This window comes from Acanthisitta chloris, unplaced genomic scaffold, assembly GCF_000695815.1.
Source record: "Acanthisitta chloris isolate BGI_N310 unplaced genomic scaffold, ASM69581v1 scaffold10030, whole genome shotgun sequence".
NCBI classification, from domain to species: Eukaryota; Metazoa; Chordata; class Aves; order Passeriformes; family Acanthisittidae; genus Acanthisitta; species Acanthisitta chloris.
In genome coordinates, this window is record NW_008653349.1 from 17394 (window position 1) to 28478 (window position 11085).

Sequence of the window (11085 nt, forward strand, 5' to 3'; positions counted from 1 at the left end):
GGTGTTCAAGGAGAGACTAGACATGGCATTTAGTGCCATGGTCTAGTTGCCGTGATGGTGTTAGGTCGTGGGTTGGACTTGATGATCTCAGAGATCTTTTCCAACCTCATTGATTCTGAGATTCAGTGAAATCCTTCATAGCTCATGGTTTTAAGTGATTTTAAACCATTTCCTGCTGCTCCTCGGACTGTCCAGCCCCACATGAGGTGCCAGAACACCCTCAAGCAAAGCTCTGTGGCAGTGCAAATCAGAAGGGCTCACCCTGGGCCCACGTTCTCACCCTGAATTAGCTAATGATGGCTAGGAAAATGAGGGCCCTGATGCTTGTACATGTTGTGTTCTTCCTGTCTGAACATGCAAATGACTTGCACAGTAATCAGCAGAGCAGAGCTGGAGTTGTGGCTCTTGTTATCTGATGTCAGAGTGACACTGATTGTGTCCTAATCTGATTGGGAAGGAAGGAACTCCTGGTGCCACCACTGCAATCAAACATTGACCCATCCTGGGGAAGCTGAAGAGTTTTAAACAGGTTTATTCTAATCTATTTTCAGATTGGAGACATCAGAGCAACCTGCCAGGAGCTGAAGGGGCTCCAGGGAAGCTGCAGAGGGACTCTGGGTTAGAAGCTGCAGGGACAGGACAAGGAGCAATGGGGAGAAATGGAAAGAGGGAAATTGAGATGAGATCTTAGAAGTTTTTTTGCTGTGAGGGTGCTGAGACAGTGGCACAGGTTGCCCAGGGAGGCTGTGGCTGCCCCAGCCCTGGCAGTGTTTCATTCCAGGTTGGCTGTAGTCTTGAGCAATCTGCTCTGGTGGGAGGTGTCCCTGCCCAGGGCAGGGGTTGTGGCTGGATGATCTCTGAGCTCTATTCCAACCCCTTAAATTCTCTGATTCTAAGCAGAGAACACATCCTTGAGGAAATAACTCCCCGTATTTTATGCCAAAAGATGTTTCAAACTGAGAATAACAACACAGTTGATTTTCTCCACCACAAAGAGCTCTGCAGGCAGCAAGTGACATTGCACCACCTGTGAGGAGGAAGTTGGAGGTGCCAGAGGGGTGAATTCTCCTGAAGCCTTTGCAAGCAGAATTTAGCAACATAAATTGCCTCTCATAGTGTGGCTGATGGTTGTTCATGTTTGTTTTCTCCGAAAGGCAGATGAGCTTCATAGTTTCACAGTTCTCATAGGGAAGGTGCTCCAGTGCTCAGCTCCATGGCCTCCTCTGGCCCTGCCCCAACAGTTCCATGTCCTTCTGCAGCTGGGGACACCAGAGCTGTGTGCAGCACTCCAGGTGGGGCCTCACAGAGATGAGCAGAGGGGCAGAATCACCTTAGGTGGCAGAGCTGGATGATTTTTCCTTTTTTTTTTAAGCTTCTTTATATGTGGTGTTAGGATTTTCCCTCAGACTCACAATGTCTTCTCTGCTGAGGTTCTTCACCTGCAAATTATCTGCAGATGAGTCTCTTGGTAAGAGAGGACATGGCAGAGATCCTTGGAAGGGACTTGCTTTCTAGTCGTGACTTCTGTTGGGACATCCAGACAAATTCCTTCATTTTTCCATGAGACATTCCAGCTTCCTGCTCTGTCTGAATGCTCAGGACAAGCTGCTTGTGTACATGTGTTGCTAACCTTGCGAAAACCTTCTCAGTTAAATATTTTTAGCTGAAAAACTCCTCCCAAGCTTAGAACTTCTGTTAATTTTCAAGAAACTTTAGGAAGAGATTTTGTTGGGGTTTTTTTCCAGGCTAAATGTTTGCCAGGAAAAAGCCACTCAACCTGCAAACAGCCTAACCATCTGTTGGTGTGGTGTTCAGCTGGGATTTGGGGAGATCTGGGTGGGAGTCAGATCCTAACAGCTTGTCTGAGTGCTGCAGGGGAGATCCAGCCCCGTGGTGGTGGATGAGGGTGAGGAAATGGGAACATGACCCTGGAAGAGGCAAATCTGCTGTGGCCACTCTGATGGTTGTGCTGTCTCTCACCCTCCAGGTCTGACCTTTCAGTTTGTGTGGGTTTTGTCCCAACATAGAACAGGCAAAATGCTTGAAATCACTTTTCATCCTGACTGAAGAAGCACTTTCCTATGTGTGCAAGCCTGGACAATAGAGCCTTGATCTTGTCAGGGGGTTGGGGATGTTCCTGTGATGCTTAAGTTGGTCTTTGTGCTTGTAGCACATCTCAGGCACTACACAGGGAGTCTGTAATCAGCTGCAGGAAAATTCCCTTCTCTCTCCCCTAACAACTCCTTCTGAGCTGGATGTTTGACAATCACCTTCCTTTCTACAGCATCTAAATATTTTCAACACTTGCTGTCATTAAAATTCTCTTCGTAGTCTTGAGGCTAAGAGAATTTCCCTTTAGGCCCTCAGGAGTTGCTTCTGGTTTGGTCTTAAGGTAAAGCTTTTGAACTTCCCCATTAGGAACATGAATCATATCATCCTGCTCTTTTTCTCTTGCCTTTTACCCTGCCTTTATTTGCCACAAAGTCAAATCAGCAGACTGAAATGATAAGAGAGAAGAGCAGCAAGGCCACAAGTCACCTGGAGGAGCAGGAGCAAACTGAGAGGCTTCAAAGGGATCTGGGTGGGTTTTGTCAAGTGTTTTAGCACATGTGATGGGTTATAGGTTGGTTTTGGAGCTCTGTAATCTTGATTCTGTGTTGATATGGTGGTAGCCAAGTGTCCTGCTGTGGGGACAAAGCACTGGATTGCCACTGGAATCAGGAATGTTGAAGTCTTGATGCATTAATTGCTCATTTTTCTTCTGTAAATCAATAGAAGTGTAGTGAGAGAAAGTGTTGGCATAGAGGAATTCATGTGGACAGAGGAGACTAAAACTGGTTTTTATGGAGCGGTACTTGATTTAGTTGTGTGTAGAACCATTGGAGTTTAACTTGCTCCACGAAGCTGCTGTGAGTGTGAACATCCTTCAGTATCACGCATCTCACTCTGGGCTGTCAGTGGGATTGTGTCAGGGCCTGTTTGGGAGCATGGAATGGTTATCCTTACACATTTACAAGGGAATTAAACTCAGGTGAGCCTATATTTAGTACTCCCGTCGTGGTATGAATGGAATGAAGAGATCCAATGCCAAATGTCGCTTAGACCAGGCCTGAAACAAGCTGCAGTACTTCAGGCCAAAGCTCCTCTCCACAAACTTCTAGGCATGTAGCTTTTCCCAGAGATTCCTCTTGGCTTTTAGCAGGGAAATCACTTGCACTTGGGATATTTAGGCTTCCATGTGCCCTTTGTGAGCAGCTCTTGGGTGACTGCCAAGTGCAGGGAGCTCCTTGCCATGAAACCAAGAAAACTCTGGAGCCAAAACAAATCTCCCTAAACTTTTCTCCCTCCCCATGAGAAGGAGGGGAAGAAGGTTGCTGTGTCCAAACTCTTTTGGAGCTGAGTCTGTGGGAAAACTCTTGGCCATTCTGGGAGTCATTGTGCTTAAAGGGACTGTAATAAATCCTGACAGAGCCCATGGATAGGGCTTGGATCTCCTCATGTGAGGACAGACACGCAGAGTGCCAGGATGGAATTGGCACTCGTGGATGCAAGAGCTTCTCAAAGCCCTTTGTGAGGCACTTTAAGGAGACTTCAGAGGTCATAATTTAAGATTAGTGGTAGGTTCCAGGCAGTCACATTCCTGGTGGCTCAGGAATACTGAGATGATTGTGTGCCCATGAGGGCTTGGGGGAGGTCTCTGTAATTGCAATGTCAAGAGCTTCCTGGGCCATGAAAGCAGAAAACCTTTTGCATCAGAGGGAGAAACCTTGGGAGGAAAAAAAGGGGCTGTGGCTTTATTGCTCCTAGCTGGAGCATTTGTGCCTAGCTCACTGCTGTGATGTTAAGGATATTCAATATTCCATGTCCTCTTAAATGGGAGCAGAGCCTGTGGTGCAGAGCTGCAGTTCAGGTGGGAATAACCCTTTGATTTCCTCCTGCTCTTTGTTTTCTGATGTTTCCCTCCTAATTCACACTGAGATTATTGATTAGAGGTAATCTGCTGTAGGATATTCCTCACAATCCATTAACCCTGATGACAGCAGAACTCCTCCCAAGCTTTGGTGCTGAAGCATCACTGCTAATTGTCTTCACTGAGAAATGATGATTTCTTGCCTTTCCCTTTGTATTCCCTTCTTCCCAAAGCACTTTGATTTTTTCCTCCCAACACTGGGAACTAGAGTTCTTCCTTCCACACTGCAGTCTCACCCTTCTGCCACCTCTCCCAAGACACAGAGGTTTTGGGGACTTGGGGGAGACCATCTGACAGCTCCAAAGGGAATGGGATTCCTCAGAGCAGGGACTAGGGAGAATTCTGCTGCACTGATCTGGGCTGGGGAGGAAACATTGGATGCAAGTGGTTGGCAGAGGTGACTTTGTGCTTTGTGGCTCCTCTCCTGAGTCCTGAGCCCTGGGAAGGAAGGAGCTCCCTCCCAGTCCTGCTTTCACCTCCCAGCTTCCCCTGGGCCTCCTGTCTGTGTGCAGTGTGTGGAGCTGTGGCTGCTTATGGATGTTTAGCTCCTCTCTGGAGCCCGAATGTATTTCCAAACACATCAGTGATAGGGGCTCGATGTCCTCTTAAATCAGAGCTTATGCTGTGCAGAAGGAGATGGAAAACACCAAGCAGCTCTGAGGGGAAGGGAGGAATAATCCCAAGATTGCTCAGTGCAGGGGAGGGATTCATCTCAGGGAGGTGGTGGAATCACCATCCCTTAAAGTGTTGAAGAGGTGTCTGTATTTGGTGCTGGAAGGTGTGGTTTAGGGGTTACAGCAGGGACACGTTAAGGGTTGGACTTGATGATCTTCGAGGTCTCTTCCAACCTTGATGATTCTGTGATTCAGGATGTAGAATTAGCTTATGGTGGTTTGGTCACCTGGATGTGTCAGAACACTTAAGCTGATGTGGTAGAGTGTGTTGAATATTGATGTTGACAGGCTTTGAGCAAGTTACCTGTACCTGAGTGGATTTTCTTGCCTGGACTCAATGTTTTCCTTCACTTGGTGCCTCAGTATTGAGAGCAAACACGAAGTCACAATCTTAGGAGGACTCAATGAATTTGTTGTGAAGTTTTATGGACCACAAGGAAGTAAGTATCTGCCCCAGCCGTGAGAACACCCTGGTGGGGAGCAGGGCAGTGACACATTGCTCTGGGGTAGAAGAGGAGATGAGCAGATCTTAGGGTGTGGTGAGACATCAAGGGGGAGCAGTGTCTGACAGCCACTCTCAGAAGGGTGGGGAGAAAAACTCCATGAGCACAGCTGAATCCCCTCCCTTGGAGCTGGGCAGAGCTGGCTGCTGCCTCTGGACAGCTCAGCCCTCTGCTGTGACCCTCAGCACTGCTCCTGTTGATCCTTAGCTTTTTCACACCCAAGTTTGGCATCAGTCACCTGAATTTTTGTGGAGCTTGTCATTAAAAAGACTTTTCCAGTGCCTATCTCCAGCGTGCCTTAATTTAGTAACATCTCCAAAGGTAAGTAGATTATTCCCAAGTCTGTTTTTAATGAGGCTCTTGGGTCTCTGTGCTGAGATCAGTTAAAATCATGTATTCCTTGTCAGGCAGCAGAGGAAAAAGCCTTTTCCTGTAGGAGGTTTGCTGTGAAATCTTCCCCCCGATGGATCCATGTATTATTCCAAAGATGTGTTGTGCTGAGAGCTGTTTAAATAGCTTAGAGCTATTCTCTCCTGAGCTCTGAAGTGCCTAATACCTTCATTTCTTTCCTTGCAGCACCATATGAAGGTGGAGTATGGAAAGTTAGAGTCGACCTTCCTGATAAATACCCTTTCAAATCCCCATCTATAGGTAAGGAATAATCTTCTTCCACTCAAAATCATGGTGTGCTTTGTACAGGAGAGATGTTATTGCTTGCAGTGTTGCTGCAGGTGAAGAGGCACCAACACTCTGTGCAATCAGGTCTTTACTTCAAGTCTGACAGAATGGTTTTGCTGTAGATTTCAGACTTGTGGTGCTAAGCAGAGAGGAGTTTGCTCTTCAGGCTGAAGGAGTAGGAGCTGGAAATGTGATTTGGTCCCATATTTGTGTGTTGATGAGCTGAATCTCTTCGGGGCTTCAGTAGTGCATCCACTGGTGGGTAAGGTGCAGGACACCTCAGTGAATGTGGAACCTCATATATAGCATGACCCATGTAGTCTAATGAGCAAAGTTCATGGTCTTGGGGTGAACCAACCTTTGGGACCTCGTGGCCAAAAGGGGAGGGAAGTGCAGGTAGAGGTGAAGCCTCTTGAACCAGGTGATGCAGAAGAACTTAGAAGCAGGGACTTAACACCAGAAAAATAACACCTGGCTACACTGCTCAGACTTGTTTCACCTTTGAGAGCAAATAGGGAATGTGATTGGGAAATGTCAGGCTGTTGCCAGTCTATCTTTGCCCTTGGGACCTAACTGTGATGTCTTTGGTTTCCAAACTATTCCAATCAATTAAGTGATAAATCAGACAGCCATTATTGCTTGAAAAAACTGGAGCAGATGCCTCAAGGTCCAGCATCTCTGTCCTGGCTTGGGAGATAGGTGCTGGTGAGTTGGTGACATGGCTCTCCTCTGTCAGGAGGGTGTGCTTGTGCCTCAAACCACCACAGGATTCCAAGGAATGGAGAAAACTGCCTGAGCAGAGCTGATGTGGAAACTTGTGGACATGGGTTGGACAGGATGGGTCCCTTCCAACATCAACATCCTGATTTGGAGCTGACAAGTCTTGGCTGCTCTCTTAAAATAGCCTCTTAGGCTAAGAGATTTTCTATTTCAGATCTCTCTCTGTGGTGTGAGAAATAATCTGCCTGTTCCCATTGGGAGCTGTGCCTTTTGGGAAGGAGCAATGCTGTTTATGTGCTGTCCTGTACCTTTGGTTTTTTGCTGTTTAAACCTTATCTGAACTACAGAAATGTGCTCCCAGCTGAGTAACAACCCAGGATTGCTGCAGCTCTGCACAGACCTTCTCCTCCTTCCTCTTGAGTCAGCTCTGAAACTTGCTGTAAACCTCTAGGACATGCACAGTCTGCTCTTTGGTGCCATTTGTGTGTCCCTCCCCACTTCTCAAAGGCCACAAGCCAGAACAGATCAGGGCATTGCCATGTTGGTAATCTTAAATCATAGAATCACAATCTGGTTTGGGTTGGAAGGACCTTAAAGATCATCTAGTCCAACCCCTGTCATCGGCAGGGACACCTTCCACTATCCCAGGTTGCTCCAAGCCCCATCCAACCTGGCCTGGAACACCTGAGCTAGCTCAAGACAACTCGGAAATCACATAAAACCTCATTTCCTCACTAATTGCTTATCTACTCGAGATGATTTTTCCTGAAGTTCTCCCTGTATGGATCAGGAATTAAAACCCAGCTTGATTTCCAGCAGCTGATGAAGCCAATGCAGCCAAACCTTGGCTTGGTTCTTGCTTATTCGTAGTGCTGTTGTGTTTAGGCTCTGCTTGGTTGTGTGGAAGGAGGGTAGGTTTGACCTTTGGGTAGTTTGGCTTGGAGACTGGTTGGGATTAGATGGGAGGAAAAGGCAACCTGAGCCCAGAGTTGTGTTTTCAGTACTGACAGCACAAGGATGGACTTGTGAGCTCAGGGTGGGTGTGCAGGGAGCTGTTTTCTGCTCAAATCACTTGGTGCTTTGTCCCTTCAAGTGTTGATTTTTCTGCCTTCCTTTCAGTACAGTTTTCCACCCATCATCTTCCTTAAACCCACTGCGTGAATGGTTTATCCCAGGCTCATCAGACCTCATGGCATGATTCCTCATCCTAAGATTCTCTGTTCAAGTAGCTGGAAACCACCTGTTTTCTCCCCCCAAAAGCTGGTTCTTGCTGAAAATCACCTTTTCCCTCCCTAAAAAGCTTCTTCTTGCTCCAGGGCCTGCCTTGCTGTCTGCAAGAAGCACAGGTTCCCTCCTGGGTGGGATAAAGTCAGTGCTGGCTGAGCAAAGCAGTGCTCAGGGAGTGGAGGTGCCAAAGAGAGCTCTAGGACCTGGGGAAACTCCCAAGAGGCTGCAGGAAGATGTTTGTTTTCCTTTGGTTCCCACTCCTGCTGCCCCAGCCCAGCTTATCTGGGCAGCCAGAGCTGAGTGACATCTCAGCTCTCCCTCTGGGCCTGCCTGATCTGCTCTCCTGCTCTGGAGGGAGGCTGATAGCACTGGTTTGGGCATTGCAGATATCTCCAGGGCAGAGCTTCATCCCAGCTGAACTGGGAGCATTCACAAGCTCAGAAATGAGATCCTGACCTTTCCTGGAATCAGTCAGACTGGAAAGGACCACAGTGGGTCATCTGGGCCAACCTCCCTACTTGAGCAGGGTCAGCCTAGGGCACATGGCTCAGGGTTGTGTCCAGGTGTTTCTGGAATGTCTCCAGTGAGGAGAATCCACGACCTCTCTGGACAATCTGTTCAGTGCTCAGGGACTGCATAGGGAAGAAGTTTTTCCTCATGTTCAGGTGGAACTTTCTGGGCATCAGTTTTTGCTGTTACCTCTTGTTTTATTGTTTGCAGCACTGAGCAGAGTCTGATCATCCTCTTAGCATCTCCTTCAGATCCATAGAGACAATTGCTGAGGTCCCTCTGAGTTGTCTCTTCTCGAGGCTGAACAGCCCCAACTCCCTCAGCCTTTCCTCATCCCTGAGGTGCTCCAGCCCCTTCAGCATCTTCCTTGCCCTCCCCTGGACCTGCTCTAGGAGCTCCATGTCCCTCTGGTCCTGAGGATCCCAGACCTGGACACAACACTCCAGGTGTCCTGACTCCAGTGTCAGGATCATCTCTGTGACCTGCTGGCAATGCTGTTCCCAATGCATGCCAGGATTCCATTGGCCTCTTAGCCACAAGTCCACCGGGTGGCTGACTCATGGACAGCTTGTTGTCCACCAGGACCCTCCCAGCTCCTCTCCACAGAGCTGCTCCCCAGCAGGTCAGTGCCCAGTGGACAGAAGGTCACCTGGGGTACACGTCTTCCCTCCCCTCAGGCACTTTAATATCTCCAGGAGAACATTCTGCCTGGTCTGTTCCTGCTTTTGCAAAGGAGAGTTGGGAAGTACTCAGAGTACCGTTTGGACCTCCCAAGTCACGAGAAGACTTGGTGTGAATTTGATGTGTTTTGAATCAGTCTGAGTCTGCCAAGAGCTGCAGATTAACTCCCTTTGATGCCATAAACATGGGAATGAGAGGATTGCAGAGTGTAGATGTCCAGATCCAGGAGCAGTGGAAACCTCTGAACTTGAGAGCTTGGAACCACTGTGGAATTCATTTTATTGCAAAAACCTGCAGAAATATCAGTCCAGCACCGAGTTGCTTAATCCTCACAGCTGCAAGGTTTGCATACAGTATGCTCAAGAGCCTTAATTTCTCAAATAACTTCTGTATATTTATATCCAGTTACCTGCAGATGTCTTTCATTTCTATTGCACCTTTCTCCTATGTGTTTTGCCAAGCAAAGTTGCCTCGTGTGTACACAGAACATATGGAAGTGTGTGGCTCTGTGTATACCACAAGGCATTGTGGCAGCTGCTACAGGACTGAAGGAATATTTAGCTCCAGCCAGGATTTAACAGATTCCTCCTTAATGTTCCTCTGGACCTGCAGCTGCTATTTGCACTCTGAGCTCCTCTGCATTGCCTCAGGTTTTGCACTGCCTCACGTTTTGCCGCTTAGAATTTCATGAGTCACTTATCACCTGTGACCACTCTTGGCTTGTTCTTCGTTCTGTATGTTGATCCTTACTCTGACCTATAAGTGATGTGAAAATGCTTCTTCTTTCCAACACACTCAGCTTTGTCTGAGGGGAAAGATGAGACCCATGAAGGTAATTTGCCTCCCCTGTCCCCACACGGCTCTGACGCACAACTCCGCAGATTCCCTGCGCCAGGCAGGGAATGGGAACACACTGACAACGTGGGGGAGGTGTTTGCAGCCTGACTTGGCACCAATTCACTGCCTTCTGTGCCAGTCTGAAACTTGGGCATCAGGTGATGGATGGTGCACCTCAGCCACGAGATTGACTGATAGCAGGGAGTTGCTTTGTGCTGGTTCTGCTTGTGGGTAATGCTTTTCCCCTTCCAAGGAGCTCAGTGATTCCCTGGCACTGTTCATTCCAGGTTGGATAAAGCCTTGAGCAACTTGATTAGTGTCCCTGCCCAGGGCAGGGGGTTGGGACTAGGTGATCTGTAAGGTCCATTCCAGCCCAAACCATTCCCTGTATTCCATTATTCATTCAAACAAGGCCATGTTGGCTAAAGCCTTGAGCAACCTGCTCTGGTGGGAGGTGTCCCTGCCCAGGGCAGGGGTTTGGCACTGGATGATCTTTATGTCCATTCCAACCCCCTGACACACTCTGATTCACTCTGAGCAGATCCAGAGAGCTCTGCCACTGTTTTCCATCAGCCACAGCCATATTTGCTGTCCTGATCCTTCCCTCCTGAAGCTGCTGTGGAATTATTTCTGGTATTGTTTTGGAAAGCTAAGCAGAGTGTGAGTGAGGTGATATAAACTACTGGACTTGTGTTCTAGCAAGCTGAGGTTCCCCAGTGCCTCACAGCACTGCTGTGCAGCGAATACTTCTGGTGAGTGCGCCCTGCTGAGTTTGATTCTGTAGTTAGTGCTCTGAATCACCTCCATGTTGCATTAAGAAGCCATTTTCCCTTTGCCAAGGAGAACTTGCTGACCTGAGAGTGCTGGACAAGCTGTTTACCTCCCTTCCAATGGCAACAGCCACATGCTAAACCAGTTGTTCCAGTCTGTGGAGGGGTTAGGTATGAAGTTGAGGACTGGGACAGAGCCTTGTGTCCTCTCCCCCATCTCCTACCACAGTTTCTCAGCCTGTGGTCCTTGACACACTCATGAGCAGGTAGGCAAGAAGGTAGTCCCCAAAATGAGTGCAGTGTGGCTTTAAAAACACAGACTCAAAAGTTCCTTGCAACCTTTTGGGTGTTTGGCGGAGGAAGAAGTCATAAGCATTTAAGTTTAGGCTAATCTTATCTGCCTGTTTGGCAGCGCGGCACAAGTCCTTGGGAGATCTTTTTCCATGAGGTAGGTTGTCCAGAGGTCAAAAAAAGCAAACCCACTGCTCCTGAGCTCTCTGAGCTGCACAGAAGCT

At 48.1% G+C, this 11085-nt stretch overlaps 1 protein-coding gene across 1 annotated transcript in view; it reads left to right on the forward strand.

The window, feature by feature from the left end:
- Window positions 1-5007: 5007 nt before the first annotated feature.
- UBE2H (ubiquitin-conjugating enzyme E2H) overlaps window positions 5008-11085 on the forward strand; it is a gene marked incomplete at its 5' end in the record, with an annotated part of 12035 nt that continues 5957 nt past the window's right edge. The window contains 2 exons of the mRNA XM_009080596.1: window positions 5008-5084; window positions 5724-5798. Of these exons, the coding sequence (XP_009078844.1) occupies window positions 5008-5084; window positions 5724-5798 (152 nt within the window). The remainder of the gene's footprint in view (window positions 5085-5723; window positions 5799-11085) is intronic.